At 46.0% G+C, this 20,919-nt stretch overlaps 1 protein-coding gene across 2 annotated transcripts in view; it reads right to left on the bottom strand.

Moving 5' to 3' along the window:
• The window catches only part of Invadolysin (leishmanolysin-like peptidase, invadolysin), a 142,297-nt gene that overhangs the window by 12,570 nt on the left and 108,808 nt on the right, over positions 1-20,919 (bottom strand). For both annotated transcript variants that reach the window (XM_014364253.2, XM_014364254.2), the window contains exons 3-4: positions 19,119-19,149; positions 12,043-12,125 (exon numbers count right to left, since the gene is read on the bottom strand). In XM_014364253.2, the coding sequence (XP_014219739.2) occupies positions 12,043-12,125; positions 19,119-19,149 (114 nt within the window). The remainder of the gene's footprint in view (positions 1-12,042; positions 12,126-19,118; positions 19,150-20,919) is intronic.

Genomic DNA, 20,919 nt, shown 5'->3' with positions numbered 1-20,919 from the left:
CCAAAGAGAGCGCGCCGGTCACAATGAGCGAGTTTTTTTCGGGACAATGGCATTGTACGCGCCATGCAGCCGTGCTTTATTCTCTAATTTTGTGTATTTGCCCGACGAGCGTATACGGGAGCGATGAAAAATGGCCCTGGAAATTAACGCGACGCCCGCCCGCGCGATTCGAACCTCGCTCGTAATTTTTCCTCCTCCTCTCGAAACGAATCCCAGCAACGAGATGAAAAAAAAAAAAAAGAGGAAAAAACAATGCAAGCACACAACCGTAGGTACTGGCGCGCTCTATTAACCCCGGGGAGGGGCGTTTGAATAAATTACAATTAAATCCAACGGCGCCCGTGTGCCGGGAAGCGAGAAGAAAAAGGGAAACAAACAACTAAATAAAAACATCGACAGAGGCTGCGAGAGCCAAAAGGGGATCGTCCCTTTGAAAAGTGTCGGCGCGCCAATTGCAGTAATCCACCGGCTGGGAATATATGCAAATCGATAGCCGGAGAGTATAGAAATTATGGAGTAGAGAAGTCCTTACTTGGACTGCCATCGCGGTCGGAACGAAAGAGAGAGAGAGAGTCAGTAATAGCTTATCGATCAAAAGCACGGTTTGCCGGAGAGACGTCTGAAAACGATTATTCTTCGATAGTCGGCTTTTATGGAGGAGGCCCCGACGAGACTGGTATAGGAGTGAAAAGTAAACTCGATGAATTTCCATCGCGCTACGTAAGTATGTGTATGAAAAAAAAAAAAGTTTTTTTTTTCCATCAGCAGTACCGGAGCTCTGTTTTATGGAAAAGAGCCAAGGGGTGCGTTGTTTGATAGCCATCGGTTGAAAAACCTTTTGAAGGTAGCCTCACGCGATTGCCAACCGCGTGGGTGTGTATTTAATCTGCGCGAACATGTTTTTGCAAAAACACACGCTCGGCTGTATCAGATATCAAAGAGTCGATGATGTTTGCTCTTGGCCGCGGTTTGATATTGGCACATATATATATGTCGTGCCGAATATGTTGGATTTCACGATGATGAACTGCACGTGGTGTCGTTATAAACGGTAGGTATACAGAGCAGCGGAGAGCTTTTTGAAAGAAAAAAATTAAAAACTCGCAAGAGTAGGTATTCATTTTACAGTCAAATGTCGAAATTGACAAGTTGATAGCAAATAATGGCAAGGCGAGGCACGACTTTGACGTGGAAATCTCAAAACGTCGGGTATTCTTGAACCGCGTCTTTGCGCTGGCTTATCATAGGGATAAACAGAGCAGCTTTTTTCCGGATCTGGTGGTGGGCACAAGCAGTACCACACGTATGTATTATATACTGTTACCAGTGTATTACTAACTACCATCTCCTTCCACAGAGAGACGACGGATATAGGGCGAGGAGGGAAAAATCCCGTGCAAGCAGGCTTTCACCCCATCTCGTTTATACACACACACGCGTAGATAGATTCACGGGTAATACGGCAGAAGGGGTTTGGATGATGGCGTCCTATTTTAGCGGATTCCCGCTTGCGAAGGAGCGCGCCATACGCTTACCCTCTATCAAGGCTTTTTTCGCCTCCGCCTCTTTCGACTCGAGGACCAGAGGGGGGGGGGTCCAATAGGGATTACGTTTCCTCGCGAGATCGAATGAAGCTGTGCACCACACGAGAGAGAGGAAGCACACGGGGATAAAACATATATACCCACCAGTGGACCAGAACAGCGGGAGGAGGGGGGAAAGAAAAAAAAAATTGTGCAAGTACACCGAGGTGGATCATATATTACATACGTATAGGGGATGACGTTGATGCTAGTGCTGAGAGCGAGGGGGCGTACGCGTGCTCTTTGAGCTTGCAGAGCTTTTTCCTTCTTTTTTTTTTTTCTTTTTCTTTTTTTTCATTCAACCATCAAAAACAGCTTACATCTCTCTTATACCCGCAATCCATTTAGATTGATGAGTTACTTCAAGTATAAAAAAGATTTTTTTACATCATTTGTCAATGTAAATGTAATTTTATTACTCGAGCGAACCACAAGTCCTCGATAAACAACTAAGTATAATTATATTCAATAAATTACTCGTTGCGTAACACCTAAATTTTATCTTGCTATTTTCTTTCTCTAGAGACATTTTTTTTTTTTTTTTTTTTTCAAGTCAAATAATACAAATACATGCATCGAGTATATGCAAGAAGGGGGGGTTGATCAAAGGGCAGGGTCAGTCGTACAGTTTCAGCAAATGTTTGGGTCGTTGGCTCGAAGTAGGTACTTGAAAGTCTACAGACAAGTATGGCGTAAACTGCGATTTTATACACACTCCCTCGTATAGATGGAGTTTCGGGTGGCACCAGGCAATTCAGTGCGTATCGCGCTACGCCGTGCTTATGCAACAGCTAACCACAATGTATTATACAGTATGGCAGCTCTGTGCCGTCTCGTTTCGTGATGCGTGTCCACCTTTTGACTGATTTCAATAATCAGGTGTTGATTTTCCTCGAGAGCCACCCATGCAACAACGACTCATCCACTGAAATTGTAGCCCACATCGCGCAAACGTGCAGGGTAAGGTGTACCAGGCGGTGAGTTTTACGCAGCGGCGAAACCACAATCGCAACGGAAAGAACGCCGTTATAGTTCGCTTGTATTTGAAGGGCGGCCAAGGCGACGCACAAAGGCTCACAGCAGCACAACTACATCCACTGCAGAGAGAGAGAGAGACCGTTTGTTTCGCACCCTTTTTTTTCTCACCTTCCGCTCCAGCTTTTCCTTCTCCGAACTGCTTTTTGCACTGTTTACGTGTCTCTTTCTATCGGAGCGTACGTTCTACTGCACACGCACGCGAGCTGTTCTCCGCGTATTTTTTTATTGTTCTTTTCACAGCTCGGTGCGCTTCGCTTTCTACTCTTCCTCCTTGTCTCCTTTTTTTTCTTTTCTTTTTTTTTTTTTCAACGCTTCCATCGTTTACCAGAGACTGATTTCTTTTTTTTTTTTTTTGTTTGTTTCTCCCCTTCTGATTTCAAAGCTTTTCTGGATGGCTCTTTTTTTCCTCGCCCGACGAGTGTCTTTTTGTTACTTTTGCTCTTTGGTGACGGCGCGTCGGGATTGTGGCTGATGCTTTGCCAAATTTCTTTGCAAATAAAAACAACAAGGTCCCCTCGACGCGTACAAACGATAACAATATTTCGTTTATCGTCTAAAATTACCTACTTTCCTACAAGAGCACTCCACTACACTGTCATTGTCGATTACCCCAACTTCAATCATGACGCGTGACAAATACCGCGTGACATCCTTCACAAAATGAATATAATCAAGTGTATAAGCTGCCTGCAATTTACCGAGTCGATAAAAAAAAAAGTCGAACAAATAAACTTCGCCCTGATTGACACTTGTTTGCTAGCGTATATACTCTGTTTGTCTTGAATTTTAATTACAAATATCGGCTTTCAATCTTTTATTTTTTCTCTTTCCTCGCGCCGTTTGCACTTCCCCATCGATCCCCTCGTCTTCCCTCTCCCGCGCTGCTTCGTCGCATCCAATTTGCTCCTCCTTCATTTTCCGTACACGCGTGTGCAACTGCTCCCTTTGTTCCGCGTTTATTTTTCACGCGCCGTGCATCATCGCAAACATACACACGAGCTTCTCCTTTGTTTCTCTGAATCCTCATTATTTTTCTCATTTTGTTGAATACACCGCCGCGCCATCCTCGCCCCGTCTCTGGGTATTTCGCGCCTATCCCTCTTGCAGGTATATTGCTTCCCTCCTTCGGCATCTCCGGTATTTACACACACCGACCGTCCTCTCAAGCTCCCCGTGTAATATTCATCGGTATTTTTCAATTATTCAGAGAGCTCTGGCTTTTATTTTTCCTCGCCCCAACATTCGTACACCTTCCGGCTGCGGGGCATTTTTGTTCGAAATTAGTTCCGCCGCGCAAAACAAAGGTTTTGCTGGTAAAAGACTCTCCGTGCATTTTTCAAAGGTATACGCCTCGTTTTTCCAACTAACTATCGATCATCTCGGTACGAACAAACAAACAACCGTGCCCCGGTGGTGGTCGCAGAGTGATTTCAATACCGCGATAATAAAATTCACGCGAGCGCGCGATGGAATTACTCGTCCGCGTTTGGAGAGCGGAGGAAGGGATGATCGATGACGAGAAGTAAGCGGTGCGATGTAAGGGTAAGTAATACCGTAGCGACGAGCCAGTGTGTGTACATAGTCGAGTCGGGTTGGCAGTCGATACCCGCGTATACAATAGTGTACATGCCAGGAGGGGGAGGTGATGGGGATCCTCCGATAGGGAGGGAAAATGTAGGGCTCGGTTCGTCAGATCGAATCGTTTGACGTTCATTGGGGACGTTGATTAATCCGACGAGAGTTTTTTTTCTTTCACTTTCATACTTTGAGCGTGAAATTTGTCTTTTTTTATCCCTCCCCTCGCATTCCGAGCAATGACAGCCTGTTGGCATAGGTCCTTTATGAGCTGACAGTTTGATGATACGAATACGAAATGCACGGGTCGTCGTCGTTTAATGACTTACAGAAGCATCAAAGTTGATTGCATACCAGAGTATATATTTTTCAGAGCAGTGAATTAAAAAGAACGAGCTATACATTTACTTCGTTTGTTGAAAATAGTGACAAAATTGTTTTTCTCAATCAAAAGTAGAACCACCCCGACCACCGCTGACCTCGTGGTTACCATTACATCAACTCGGACGCAAACTCCAAGCTTATTGTATAATACGCTCGATACGCGCCGGTCGAATTGCATTTATCGCTGCACGACTATTCTCTCTCCTTCCCTTTGCCCCTTCACACGTCAACGTCCTTATCGATAATGACGCGCCAGCGGTAGCACTTTACTTTGTTATGATCGATTGCGAGCGATCTGTGGTATACTATAAAAGAAATGACGGGCGGGCAAACTTTACCCCTCGGCAAACAAAAAGAAAAAAAAAAAAAAAGCTAAGTGGACAAAGAAATGCGCAGTATAGGTATACTGAAAAAAGAAAAAAGTACACGAGAGCCTCATTGGCCGTCAAAGTGTAAGAGTAGCTCTCGCGTACCCATCAGCGGAGAAGAAACGGAAGCGGAAGACAAACGAGGTGCCGGGGGAGTAACAGCAGCAGCAGCAGGGGTGGTACGAGGTGGATACCACTGGAAAGGTTTCCTGGAAGGGGAGGAGTAGGTAGGTGGATGTAGGTTGGAAGTAGGTACACGGGGAGAGACCCAAGATTTGTTGTGGCGCGAGCGCAGAGGCATCGCTGTAATTCCAAAGAGGGATGGTGTCTCTGCATTAGCGGGCGCCGCAAGCCGCACACGCGAGGAAAGAGCCACAGTGTATAATACACCCCCGTGCACCTATACACGTACAAGTATATAGAAGGGGGAGGGAAAGTGTAGGACGTAGCCTACTGGCGAGGGCGCGTTATACGTGAGTTTACGTGCGCGGCTCAGTGTTTTTGTGGGAAAGTGGTTACGAGGCCACGGACTCGTGTATTTTATGGGACCTCTATTGGCGGTGGATGCTTAGCGGGAACGTGCCCGCTGACGATAAATAAAAGAGCCTCCCATCCATACATACACCCTCGCTTTGCTCCACTCTTTTCTTCTTTTTTTTTTTATTCCTCCGTATAAGGATTGTATATAGCTTATACCGTCTTACTGCTATATCCACGACCAACCCCGGGGGGGTACCGAGTATTAAAGACGGCCATTGTCTCGAGGATCCACTAGATTCAAGCTTTGGACTTTTATTGCATTAAATTTTTTTTTCTCCCCGCGCTTAGCGCTATTAAAAAACAAAGGGAGGGATTTTTCGTTTCGACGGAATATGTATACTTTACTGGCGGGTTTATCTTCTCTGTTGAAGAAAAAACAGAAAATAAAATTCTTTAAACTCCACGAGATAAGGGGTTTCGTGCTGTTTTTGTTTCATAAATGAGCGGCAAGCAAGTTAGCCCCGGAAAGCAACCCCACAAACAACAGCAACTACAGCAATAATCGCCCCTTTTTTTCGCCATAAAAAGTTTGTTGTTCGACTTTTGCTGTAGACGTTTCAATGCGAAAGTAAAAAAAAAAAAAAACACACATTCAAACCACTCCGATGTGACTGCGTAAATTACGTACAATAATGTGCATGGAATAACCAGCGCGAGTATCGAGGTGCTCCTATTTGTAGGAGCATTGTAAAGTAATAGTACAGCGGGGACGCGTAGCCGAGGGAAAAAATGAAATAATCATGAAAGCACTCGGGTCTGAGCCGTTGGTGGTATCCACGGGCACGTTGGTTCGGCAGACGCTCTACGTATTTATGCACGCGACGGGAGTTGCTGCAGCCTCCTCCTCCTCGAAATTTTACGAGGTATAGAGAGCGTGTGCAGGATGTCGGGGTGGGCGCCGGTAAATAGAGCTACGGCGGCCGGGCGGCGACACTACTCGCGCATCTTTTGAATAATGGATCAGACTCTCTCCCGGCAACCCTTCCTTCCTTCCTATGCATCGGTATATATACCTATCCCCCAAGCGGTTCCAGCTAGCAGGTGCACCTCTGCCCTATCCTTTTTCCTCATCCGCGTCTGCTGCCCTTCTTCTGTCCCCGGGGCAGTTTAAATTTTCGCTGTCGCTCGCGTTTTTTCCCGCCCCCCCCCCCTCTCTGTAGTCTCGGGTGCTCCGGGTTTTCGCTCCATCGGTTGCCCATCGTAAGAGTTTGGGTGAATGATAATTCGACTCCGTTGCGTTTGACGGGGTGTGCAAATTGTACGAGATTCCATCGAATGGACGATAATCGTCATTTTCTATCTTTTATTGGATATATCATATACGTCACGTTTTACGGGCTAAATCAATGATAACAACGTCATTCAATGACTAATTATTATTTAAACAAATAAAAAAAAGGGAAAAACAGCGCTTGCGATTGTTTGAGGTGGAAGCATTTTCAAGCGAATTAAGGATAAGAAAAAAAAAAAAACGTAGTCTTTGCGTAATCAGGCTTGCACAGATGATGTGGTAATTATGAACAAGAGAGCGCGTTTTCAACTTTTTCGAGGTTATAGGACAGAGGAAGGGATGCGCCACTGCTCTCGAGAACCAAGTCGCTCCCTTGCAAGCCCCTCGCGTGTCACATTGTAGCGCTTGTAACCTCACCCTCCCCTCGACCCCGGGTGTCTTTCGGGAAGTGGGCGCTGGAAACGAGAGGTTTGACGCTCTTGCCCGATCGATAACCCCTGCCGTGTATACATACTTGGGTGTGTGTGTGTGTAACTACACGCTTGCACTCAAAGCGCGTGTTTGAGCTGTCTGTCTTGCCTCGCTGAGAGTAGACTGTCGTTTGTTATATATATATTTATACAAGGCTAGAGAAGGAGGAGGGGACGTAGGCCATTAATCGATTCGAGTCCGGATAGCATCGGGAGACATTATCCGCGTGACGTAGACACTGCTGCCCCTACATTATAACCGTCGTATGTACTGTTGCGGCGCGTTAGCGGGTGCAAAAGTTGGAGGGTGCATTTTACGGTGCTCAATTTACGAAACTGGGCGTGCTCTAAACTTCCCTCCAACGGTTTCCGCCACATCGACGCTATAGTTTCCAAACAAACGTTACCCCTAGAACGCACACCGCGAAACTTGGGCTGTATTTTTTTCGCTAACACCCTTTGTGTACGTATGTATAAGCAAGGGCGACTTTGGCTGAAAACTTTGTTTTTCTCGACGCGGGAGGATAATTTAAGAAATTGGCCAATATTTACTCGGGACAAAAGTCCTTTCTCTCGAAAAGCTGAAAATCCAGTCTCACCCTGAGGTATATGTACCATATGGCTATATACACCCAAGCGCGGAGAGAAAAGTTAATATCTGGGCGAGCGCGTTCTTGACCTCGTTGCGCCCCCATCGGAGGGAAGGAAATTCCTCGACCCCACGTGATGGGAGTGGGGAAAAAAAGAAGAGCATCGGACGCGGGCAGCTCCTTAAATACCGGCGCCGGCAAATAAAAAGCAAAAATACATAAGCGCGCTTCGCCGAAGCAAAGTATTTCCCAAGCACTTTGGAACTTCCTTATTTCTTCCTTCCTTCCTTCCTATTTCCACCTGTTTCGCTGCTTCCTTTTTTTTTCACCCCCCGCCCAACGGCACTCGTGGCTTTCTGTAAAACTAGCGTATATATATACATACCTACACCTATACAGTACTCTAGAAGGAATAAAGTAAGGGACGCCGAGCGAGGGGGGTGGAGTTGACTTAACGACTGGACTGCTGCGAGGAGCTACTGGCATAACACGGGGGGAGAAAAAATACCTCCTGGGAGTCGGAGGGGGGGGGGCTGCTACTTACTGTCACTATTACCGCTACTCCTTTTTCCCTTTTTATTTTTCAACGAGGAGGGGGGCGAGGATAAAGATTGACAAAATTTTTCACGATAAAACGTAAAACCGAGAGCGAGAGTAGCAGAGGGGTTAAGAATTTCCACGAAGCGGACACAAGGGAGGAGGGCGCGTATCACGGCTCTCCGTAAAATGAGGAAGTATACGGTTTATCGACCGAGGTAAACGCGAAGGGGAGGATTTTCCTCCATAACTTGGATGAAAGAGCAACACCTGGACGTAAATATAAAAATATCTCTGCCACGCGAAGGAGGGAGTTGACAAAGGGGGGGGGGAATTATTTCAGGTAAAGTGAAATAAGTTTGGCACGGAAACAAATGCAACTCCCGGGGCTATATAGGTAAAAGTCAAGAGGGAGAAAAACACGAGCACGGAAAAGTAAAAAGGAAGAAGTCCTTAGCCGGAAAGGTAGCGGCGGAGGATTTCGCCAAAGACCGCGAGAATCAAAGAGCAGAAAAGTTTTGATGAAAAAGTTCAAAGCGGCCGAGAATGGGGGGCGGGGGGGGGAAGTGATAAACTTGGCGAATCGCACTCTGAGCCAGCGGTCGATTGGAATCACCCTCGGAATGGCCAATAATCCCTAATGAAAGTAAGAAATTTCGGGGGAGATGGCCCGGCTCGCGAGATACGCCCCAGAGCTCAACGTAGCCATTTGTTTTCAATTAATCCTCGAACCCGCTTCATCGATCCCCCGCAAAATGAAACGCGCATCCGAAAAATCAAGAAGCACCGTATATATACGTTATGGCGCGAGTACATGCCATGCACCGTTAATTCGTTTGGCATTAGCGCGTCCCATTTCACGCGGTTGGCCGACTGTGGGGCACGGTTAGCTCCGCAACCCTATATGTATATGGGTACGGAGCGCATCGGATATGTAAGTATAGTAACGATCCGAGGGGCCTCTGACTTATTATCTTCTTTTTCCGACAGCGGGAAATTATTGGGGCAATCCTCGGGCCGAGTTTAAAGGGTCGATCGAGTTTTCCGGCCCTGAATTTCCGGGGGGCTGCATTTTTCGAGGATAATTCGTTTTCTCTTCAGACTTTTACGACGTGGTTTCCCGGCGGAATACGAGCGCCGAGTTTTCCCCCTTAACGACTAATCGAAGCAATCGTATTCGCAGACGGAGCAAATTGAATTTCGATTTATCGCCCCGGTATTGGTACAGGTTTTTCTACCGAAGAATTTCGTAAATCTCGCGATGGCAGTATACCGTGCCCTTATATGCGTTGTCTCAAAAGCGAGCTGTGGAGCGTATAATCAACACACGCGGGAGGGAAGCTGGTGGCTGCAAAGTGTGGGTGCGAGCGCGCAATTTGTTTGACTAATGGTCGACGCGCCAACACGCATTAACATTACACGCCCATAAACGTCCAAAGGATACATAACATATACAAAGACCCGGGGCTCCCTATAACTTGGTACAGCATCATCAGCACGACGTGGAGTAAGGGCTTCCTCTGCGAACGGTAAATACAAAGTTCGTTACACCTACAAAACCAAATTAGTCGTGGTGTTTGGCACCTCTTTTCGCGGGTGAGTCAAAAGAGATGTATTTCCAATTCCGCTTTTAATTGATAAACTCCAGATGCCGGTTCATCCACATCCACCCCTGAGCGAACATGGGATTTCATTCTAGGTGCCACGTGGAGGAGTCACTGGACGACAAAAATGTCTCACAAACGCCCAGGGAATTCGCACGTGTCCTCTGGGCGCGTGGAATCCAAAGGCCCGACGGTGGGTGGTTTTTCTCCATCAGCGCGTCCGGAATGTCCGGTTTCTTGCCGCGAAGGGTGACTCGAGAGAGAGAGAGAGAACTCGGGCGAATGGGCGACAAACAGGGGCACACGCGAGCCAACATCTATACTCTGGGCTGATGTTAATCGCATGTATAAATAATTACGTGCGACCGGAAGTTCGTGACTTATTGCGCGAGCAAGTTTTTCCAGGTGCGAGATGCGAGTAAATATATATACGGCCGAGAAGGAGCTGGCGCTTGCGTGACGTCTTTTCTCTCGTTGCTGCACGAAATTGGACCTCCAACTGGCAAATACTCGGTCGCGTGGAATGCACCCACAGCTCACTGAAATATGGCTTTCACGAGGGAATAAAAAGATTATTTATCAAGTTCGGTGGGTACATACATATATACCGATTCTACGTCTGCAGTGGTGATTTAGGTGCTCGGCGGTCTCGGGGCGAATATCATATTTCAAGGGAAAATCGTTACCGTACACGGGGTCCCTTTCTTTTATTTTTCCTGGCGGCAAATTGCCGAGAAATAAACAACCAGCAGGTAAAATATTATTTTTATCGCAAAAGCAAGGAGGGGGAATTAGCATGTACAGCTCTCCGTATCCTCCGGGCACAGAGTTGCAATCAAAACAGACAAGAGCCAGCAGCGCCGGCGAAACCACGGACGCAGAAGGAAAAACCCAGCCAAGCGGTAAGATGATAAACCGTGCGCTGTTTTGACTCGGTTAAGGTTTCCCGTGGTCCACCTGCTGCCTCTATATATACACTGTATACACCTTCTCCGCGTCTGACCATAGCGCCACTGTATCTACTTGCGCGCCCCACATAATATTATATACACATTATATCATGTACGAATGTATAGTGCATCAGCGATGGAAAGCCCGACCTCATTACCGCAGAGACGGCAAGCGTTGCGTGCCGAGATTTATGCGCGAGTGTACCTACCTGTCCACCCCCCTCCCCCTTTCCCCGTGTACGACGCGCTTGCATACAAATTAGAGCCAGCTGGTGTGGCCTGGCAAACGCGCAAGACTCGATTAGATTATGTTTATTCTGAATCACGCGCTGCTACTACTATGAGAGACTCTCTGTTACCTAATACCTGCCTACCAACACTGGAGTGATACATTATATATTACGGTGTCGTATCTCCACACAAGGGGCACCAGGAGGCTCAATTTAAAATGGAAAAGTCGGCAGGAGAGAACAGTTCAAGTCTGGAGCCATCGGAGTAGCTTGTTAGAGGGGCATCGTCGCGTACGTGTTGGGATGTATACATATATACACAGCTGTACATAAATCGTTCCATGGAAACTAGATGCAAACTACAGTGGTGTTGTATATAGTAATACTATGCGGACGAGAGTCGGGGGGGGGGGTGAGCTTTAAGCTCTAGTCGCGCGACGAGACTACTTGGGAATTCCGTTCTCCGTTCACGTCTTCGCTGAATCGAGCGTTTTCACCGTACGACTGCTCCCAGACGTACAGGGGGGTTCGGGGGCTATTATATATACGTAGTTCCTCGGCTAACCGACGATTGAGCGGAACAACCAACTCTCTCTCTCTCTCTCTCCGCCCCAACTGTCTTTGAGCTGGTCTAATTATGCATTCTGTTCGGTAGATTGATTTTGCACGAACTTTGCCATTTGTTTTAGTGAAACGAGCTGCGACGATGGCTACGGTGCCACCGGGGGCGCTTTTGCTCTCCGCCACGCTTTCACCCCCTCCGAGGGATGATTGAATTCGCACGAGATTCCCGGTACAGTGTGCACACGTGTACGCCATTGTATATATTGTACCCTGACAGTATACATACACGTGTGCTTGAAGTGATTTTTTTATCACGATATAAAAATATACATACGTGGATATGTGATTGATAAAAGAGCAAGAAAATGTGGTACTGACCTATTGAGGCGTATGGTCTTCTTCGTTTCGCGGACCATGAGGGCCCTCTCCCAAAAGTGAACGGCTTCCGGGAGGATGGTGTTCTGAAAAAAATTTCACTCGATTATTCAATGTGATAATCATTAAAGCGTCGCTCTATTAATACGAAAAAATACGTTCATCAGCGCAATGAAAAGCCTAAATCAAACATCAGCGGAACCAGCTCTCAACAATCAGTTTGGAAAAGAGCGAAAGCAACGAAAGACAAAAACAAACATCGCTCTTTCTCTCGCTGGTCCAATCATTCGAGCCCCCAATCGTTCGCTTATCGATCAATTCCGTTTGATGAAAAAAAAGCTTGCTCACGGGCGTCCCAATCAAATCAAGTGACGTGGAAGCTCTCTATTTTTTTTTTTTTTTTTTTTTTTTTTTTACCACTATAGTCGCTGCATATTGCACAACGTGTACCACGTAGGTATTATTACAACGCACACGACTCATCCCAAAATATGGCAACGACTTACAGATGCAAATAAACATTTTACAAGCTTCGGTACATTCACTGGAATGAAAGGATGAGTACAGAGGAAGGGAGCTTTTTAGCCCTGCGCAAATTAAAATTAATTAAGCTTCGGGTTGTTATTTGTTTTTTTTTTTTGTGTATAATATTATTCAACGCGATAAAGCAAAGCATTACCAAGCCGGGGAAACAAAAAAAAAAGTATATTCACAGAGGTAGGAGCGTTAAGAAAAAAATAAAATCCGCGCGGTAGAGGAAAAGGAAGCGAGCGGGGGAGCTTTTAGGCGAAAAGTAGTAAGTTTAACTGCGTGTTCCTAACGGGGCAGGGCAAATATGCTTACGCGGAATCATAAACGAGGTTGGGGGGGGGGGACCAAAAGAAAGGGGAAAAAAGCAACGGAGAGGGAGAGGGAAAAACTGCGTAACCCGCTGAAAATTACGAGGCACGAGCAAAAAAAAAAAAAAAGAGAGGGAGGAAGAATAAAGGACGCAAAAGAGTCGCACGGCGGGTTTCCTCCGCGCACTTTTGCACCGTTGGATAAACCCCCGTGAGTGCTATGGTCGGTGTTTTCGTAACGCGCCCGCGTACGTACACGTGTCCAGCTATGTACGCTTGGGAATAATAACGGGTGCAGTGGAGCGGGTCGTGCGCAGTTTTTGGGTCAAAAGAAGATCGAACCCCTAAATGGTATATAAAGCTGTACTTACGGCCAGAGGCGTAGTATAAATAACAATTTCATCGTCTCGAAGGAAAAAAGGAGCCAATAAGGTGTCGAAAGAGTGGGCCGTGCGAGTGTAGGCCAGTACCCAAGTACGACAGGATAGCGAGCCAAAAAAAAAATGATGGATCGAGTGGTTGAAAGGGGAGGCGGGTATGAGAGGATGGTGGCCGCACGAGAGGCGGAGGAAGAAAGAGGCCGGCAGGTGGGGATAGGCGGGAGGTATGGAGGCAAAGGGCAAAGTTTTCGGATAAATCAGGCGAGAGAGCAGTGGAGGCGCTGCTGGACGAAATGAGCCTCTCGGCTCTCGCTCGCGTGGAGTGGATGTGTATATATATATAGACGTACGATCTCGATAACTAGCGTTTTATTCATAGCTCGCTCGCTGCCGATGCTACGGGGGCTGTATACACACTGCAGCCGAGTGATTCGGCCGAACTAATCGAGCCCTCGTTTTATCGAACTGCGCCGGGCTCTTCCATTGAGCTTTCATGCACCGCAAAAAATATTTTCAGCTCCTCCCTTTCGCTCGCTGGATACACTAGCGGAGAAAGCCGGGATAATAGAGGGGGAGCTTCATTTTCAAAACTTATCGGATTTCAATTTCAGATATTCACCCGATAATTTTAATTAGCCATCTCCTCTCTTTTTTCACGATGTAAAAAAGAAAAAAAGAGGCAACATTTTTTTGTTGCGTTAAAAGAAAAAAAAAAATGTGTTTCATTCGACGAATCAAACGAGCTAAATTTCGGTAAATGAAGAGATGTAAAAAATAAATAAATAAAAAAAACCACCATCACAGCACGGAGAGGGAGAACTGTAAAAAGCAAAGGTTGGGCGAAACACAAAGGGTGTCGTTAATTAAAATACCCGGCCCTTATTCCCCGCTAATTAAAGTACACGAAAGCCCGGAATGATTAAAGAAAAGATGAAGTAGGACCGATTTAACTGGCACAATGGTTCGTCAAATTGCCTCAATTTACGCGAAATTCCGCGAGTATATACGCTTTCGAACGTCATTGTGATTATTGTCATTTTTTTTTGACAGTAGGGAAAAACAAAAAAAAAAATTGAACAGTCGCTCATTGTCTGTCGCATCTCGGACGAGGTGGAACAAAATGCCCCCGAGACGAGATTTCGCGTTCGAGAGACAAGAGACACAGCCACGCGGGGAGAGAGAGGGCTATCTCTTTTGGCGCGGTAAGGGACGGGAGGTAAGCTTCGAGATAAAGGATACCCGGCAATGGAACCGCTGATGCGAAAGGAATTATACCTACCCCGCGATTTCGGCACGGGTAACTTGCCAGAGGCGGCTGCAGCTTTACGTTCGGCTTAATTGGACTGCCATTCGCAGATATTCGTCTCGAATTGGATAGCCTCTTCGCAAAAAAAAAAAACGCCAAGAAGCCATCGCGGAACAAAAGCCATTTATAGGCATATAAACGACCCTACTCGCCTAAAAATTTTTACGTTTGGCTAAAATTTCGCCAAAGTTCATGTGGTCAACGTTCAGCCAAACTTTGGCCAAGCTTGGGCAATGAGAAAATCCCAAATTTGAATTTTAATTGGAATATTTTATTCAATACTTTTCGTAAGTCATATAATGCAGACCAACTAATATCCTGACGCTACAAATTAATTTTTTAGACGTTTGGAAGAACATTTGCTAAACTTGAGTAAAATATTCCAACGAAAATCCAAGTTTGGGATTTTTACGCGGGTAACCATCGTGCCATTTCTTGTTATTTGTACTTACTTGCGATAACGTGATTAATATTGTGTTCATGTACAGTTGTATTCATGTCTCTTGTCGTATCGACTTTAAGTTATCAAACGCAATTTGACGGCAAAACAGGAAGAGAGGTAAGGGGGTAGGTGGGGAGTTTCCTTATTCTCGTCACGTACGAACTTTGTTGTATTATAGCCCATCTGCCGCCTCAGCCACGACGACGGTGCGCCTCAAAACTACAAATTGTTATAATACAATAACGTATAGGAAGCGTTAATCGCGCTACGCGGTGTCGACCAAACGGCAGAACAATAAAACAAATATTGAAATCAACGATTAGAATATAATTCTTTAAAACCATGGGAATAATGATGATGAAGCAATGCAACACGGCAACAGTGCCAGCATGACAACTAGTGGGTTATCTTTCAACGGGCTCGGATATTAAACGTGGAGTACATTTTCACCGCACATCCATTACTGCGCGTGATGCTAGCGAGAAAGTTGGTGCACGTGTATACAAATATAGGTACATACAACTGAACAGTATATATTATATGTACCGGTTGACGCGCCCATGTATATATATATATACCTACTTACCATACTTGGACGCATATTTGCACATATAGGTACACCTACCCCTGGCTATACCAACTAAACACGATCCCAAGCTACCGTGCCCCCGCAGTAGTATAAGGTGGGTACAGCAGTGCGGCTCGTCTCGGATGCCTCGAGCTGTACACGACGCAAGCCCACTATTTGTATGGGTATGGTATAAGGTATAAGGTATATGTACATACACGTGCGTGCACATGATAATTAATGTATATGACATGGCGCTTCTCCCATGTAATGCACGACAACACACACACACACACACAGAGCAACAAACGTGTGTAGGTACTGTAGGTATGTATGTATGTATGAGCTTGCACGCACCCTATATACACGCGGCTGTGCAGCCAAGCCGAGGGCTCATTTGATTATGTATATGCGGATCACGTGCACGTAGGGGTACACATAGGCACATACGTCCCTGATAAATACAAGACGCACTTGCCCCTGCATGCGTAAGTGATAAGTATGTATCGGTGTAAGTATGTGTAACTACTAGGCGTACACCCACGCGAGTATATGTGTAAAGGTTGCGAGCTTGCAAGCAGCCCAGCCATGAAGAGGATAGCCTGAGACTGAAGTACCCTATCTCGCAAAGGGGGAGAAGAGGAAGGCAGAAGTGGCTGCGGATGAAATAGATGCACGTCCATCGCGGGAGCTTGCTCTTAAACGCCGGCGGAAGCAGTCTATCGACGTTCTGCATTGTTCCGCAAATGCTTTCTCCCTCGATAGGTTTACAATACGACAACACCACATATATATATATATATATATACGCGATTGCTCGTAATACGAGCATATACATTCGGTAGAGGGTGAATTTATGATTTTTAGGCACGTCTCATTCGTATCGGAAAATTTGTATTATCCAAGAGTTCCTCGGGAAAAAAGGTGCAAGCTGCATTCGACGTCTCAGCGAAATCTGCATTGCAAGGAAAACCATGTACACACAACGTGGCTCTAATTTTTTTTTTTTTTTTTTTTTTTTTTCAACCCTTTTGCAGTGCCGCACACCGCGGGTAAAACAAATCCCTAAACACATACAGCTGGTCGGACGAAAATAAGTGAAACACGAGAACGAATTAACTTTGATCAGAGGAAAAGTTTGAACGGTTTGGTGCTTCGATAGAAACACGTCGCACGCGCCGACAGTTGTTTGTAGGTATCGGCAAAAAAGAGAGGGTGAAACAAAGTCAGCGAACGAGACGCCCCGAGGGCCACGTGTACCTACCTTGTATTCATACGCTCGAATAAAGCAGGTTACGTGGTGAGGAAAGGGAGAGAGAAAGAGACGAGGTGGTGATAGTCGCTGAGCAAAAGATCGTTAATCCAGCACCACCGATGACCCCTTTTTTCCCCTTCTCTTCTGCTCGCGAAGCTTTTGATGTTTCATTAATGAGGCCTTTGTTTGAACCTTTCCTCTTCTACACGTTAGTTTTATACATTCGCTCGTCTGTTGATTTACGTGTGTTGGTCAAGTTGCGTCCACTGCTGGTGGAATCCACATGAAGGACGCGCATTCGTTGAAATAACGCTTGCCACTGTCGATGCGCCATCACTCCGGATGAAGCAAAGACTATACAACGAGTGAAACAACGAACGGATAAACAATATATTTTCCGATAAGCGAGATGTCGATACTGGCGTATACGGTTACATCGACGGCTCAAGCTGCGATAATTTCATCCGCGGAAGTGCATTTACAACTTGAATAGACGATAATAGACAACGGCGGCGGTCGAGAGTAGCTCTCACTCTTTTACGCGATTAATTGGCACGTCGGCTTTTGCCAAGCTTTCAAAGTTTGTACACACGCGTACGGGCGATTTATCGACTGCGCCTCGTGTACGCGCGTGTGAACAAATAATGCCTAGTCGAAAGTATGCCATTGGAGCGGCCTTTCTGTGCTTTAGCCGGGATTTAATCCAATGAGAGCGGCCAAACGAGCGAATTATTCAATCATGGGTTTTAAAACAACTGGCCGATGGTCCGGCTAATCGGCGGCTTTTAAAAGTTTACATACGTGGCCGAAAGAAGATGTATATGAAAAATTGTAAATCGTGTCAAAATGTTACTTCATTTTTCCAGTGTATATGTACATGTTGCAACAGCTTCAGTGAAAAAATGATTACTCGAACGATTGGCAGAGTTTAGCCAGCAACCGAGACTCGGCAGTGATGAAACTACCCAGTGTTTTCGTCAACCAAAAGCAACGAGGCGTGAGATACCTGTATAAAACGAGGGTTGGGCGCAGGATTTGCAAAATAAAACGACGACCAAGAGAGACAGGAGATCGAATCAAGGGCGAGGGGGGGGGTGGAAGATCTTATTAGTGGAGGAGGTCCCCGGGGGACACAGCCGTATACGTGGATGATTCACTAATAGGGCACCCCGGAGACGAGCGCGGGTCCCCCTCTTCCCGGCCCTACTGACAAATTTCCCGGCGCATCCTGCGCGCACTAATCTTCGCCGCCTCCTCGGACACGAGATTGGGCCATTCTCTTCCAGGGCGATAGTCTATCTTGCCCGAGGCGCTCCGAGATAAACTGGGGTTGAGCGGCGCGTCGAGGAATTTCGAGCAACCCACGCGTAACCAGGGACTTTTATTTTTTATAATTTCACGCCTGATGATACATCTCTTGGGTTCGAGCCATGAAATTTTAGGTATATAGCCAAAGGGATGTATATCGCTGTAAAGTAGGCGCCAACCTTGAAGGAATTTCCACTAAAAATAACGATACGAAAATCACCACCGCGAGTTAACGCAGCGGTTTTAGCGTGACCCGAGGCCCTCGTCTCCCCTGTTTCTCTTGTTCTCCGTGTCAAAAGAGCCAGTGAGAGGGTAAGGCTTTACTTTGCGGCCCCGTTCGTCATGTATAGCGCAAAACTGAATTTCTAGAAAACGCGGTTTTCTTTGAAGTTACAATTAGAGCAGCTCGCGGGGAAGGGAATTTAATACTCGACGCGAAACTCTCCTCCCCCATCCCAGCGGGTATTTCCTCCATACTCCGTACCTTATTACCTCGAGCTCGAAGTAACTAGATGATTCGGCACGATTGGACGATTGAGCCAAGTATCTTTTTTTTGTGGCTAAAATCGTGCTGAATTTGTAAGAATTTACGTTGAAACGCAGTTTCAAACAGTTTGCGCTGCATCGGGATGGATCGGTGGGAAAAGGAAAAAAGAGGAGGGAGCCGAGCGCAATTATCCCGTCAAAGCGAAGCGGAGCAGAACAGTAGTCGAAAAAGAGATGGTGCTGATGATTCGAGAGGCTTTTGAGTAGCTTTGCGTGCACCTGACCACTGCACTATAGCGCCTGGCATCATCGATGAAAGTTACTCCTGCTTTCGGTGAGCCGTGCGCCAGTCCTATCTCGGCAACTACTCTTTGACCCGCCCATTAAACATATAGCAATTGACGCCATCGACACAGTGATCACAGGTAACTGCTAGGTGACCCACCGATCAGGACAAACTAAATTCAATCGCAATATCAATAATTTGGTACTTACGTTGATGAGCTCCAATTTCTTGTCATCCAACCTGTAACAGAAAGAAAGGGAAAATTTAATACTGGCGAGATTTAATTTTCATTGGGTGAGTAATTTGTGTATCGTGCCAATATTACAAATATAGGATGCGTGACCCCGTTTGGCAGTATATATACACCTGTTGTCGAATTTCTCGCGTAACCGATGAAAGTTATTTAATCAACGAAAGTTTAATTAAAATTTTGTTGGCACCTGGCGTACATAATAACAATGTTTGTTGCTAGCAAACTCAAATTTACTTTCCCAACGTAATATCAGTTTTTTTTTTTTTTTTTTTTTTTTCTCATTTTTCCAGTGCCGTTGTAAAAATGTAACGTATTAACAAAAAAATTCCTCACCAAAAAAGTTCATCTTCTGTCCACTCTACACTTCAGGTACATACATGTTAGCTTCAAAATGAAAAAAAAAAAAAAAAAAAAAAAAATCCCAATAAACGCTAACGCACTTTTTTCCTGCTAACGGCACTTCAATTACATCTCTGTTTGCGATTTTTAATGGAGTCCTTCTACCTATGACTTACGCCCTGCTACATTTTTCGCCATAAAAAAGAAAACACGCACGGCCGTAACATATACCCGAGCGTATAGCGTTATTAACCGTATAATTAAACGGGAAACGTTTGGTCATTGTTTCGCACACGAGACCGTGTTTCGCTTTTTCCCCGCCCTCTCCCATTATTCTCTTTTATTAACTCTACATCCTCCTCCACCTTTTCCTCTGCACCCCAAGAACTTTACCGAGGGGGAAAGGGCGGGAAAAAAAAGCCAGACTGGTAATTACGCGCCGTAATTCATCATTAATTAAAAGATATTTTTTACGGAGCAGTTGCCATTATTGGACGATTACAGCGTGCGCCCCGTGATAATTTAACGAGGGGGCCCCTGCTCCATATATACTCTTGGTCTCCGAAAGGATTCATTGCACGACCAAAACACTATACTTCTGACGAATTCCCAAAGTATATTCCTGCACTCCTAACGTCACCACTTTATGGTAGCAGTGTAATAGGTACGGACGAGTGCGGCAGATTACATAGAGGTGATAAAATTGACCCGTCGCGGCGACACATTGGAAGTTGGGGCGAAGTACACCTCGCGACTCGGGTGATTTGTAGTGCTCCAAGTTTCTACGCGGAGGACGATTAAGATACACTCGATCTGTACGTCCTTGCGCACGGCAAAGTCCGACACTTCCCGGCGACTTGGCGCCCACCCCCCTGGTCTCTCTCGTCTCCCGTCCCCTACATATCTGGTTCCGTGTGGGGGCACCATATATACGCGAGTACCGTCGCCGGAGAGTGGGATTTAAAAGTAAAGTTCGCAGGTAAATAAAAAGGACCATCTCTTTTTTTTCTTCTCCCCCGCGTTTTCGCTCCAGTTTCACGCGGAGTAGCTTTTTCGCGAAGCCTTCTATTCGCGCGACCCGCGAAACGCCGGAAAAACGAGCGAGATTAAAAGGTAGCCAGAGAAAACAGCAAGGACTGTGTATATACCCAAAGGTATAACATTTCCACAGGAAAACCATAATGTATTCGGTGGGTAACGAGAAATTACGCAAACTCGCGAGTAATTGGAATTTCTCGTTCGATCGATCGCAAGCGTTCCCCCTTGCATCATTTTTTTCCCCCCCAATTAGGCTATTATAGCGCAAGCGCTGCCTCCGATTGATTTCGCCGAAGCCCCTCCCATGACGGGGGAACAATTACCCGATGCGTGTGTGTATACATGTGTTTCCCAGAGCAGATACGCTGATTGGTTTTATA

This window comes from Copidosoma floridanum, unplaced genomic scaffold, assembly GCF_036245765.1.
Source record: "Copidosoma floridanum isolate Cflo_tuat_1 unplaced genomic scaffold, Cflo_Japanese_pri ptg000021l, whole genome shotgun sequence".
In the NCBI taxonomy this organism is placed as follows: Eukaryota; Metazoa; Arthropoda; class Insecta; order Hymenoptera; family Encyrtidae; genus Copidosoma; species Copidosoma floridanum.
This window is presented reverse-complemented; position numbering and strand designations above follow the sequence as displayed.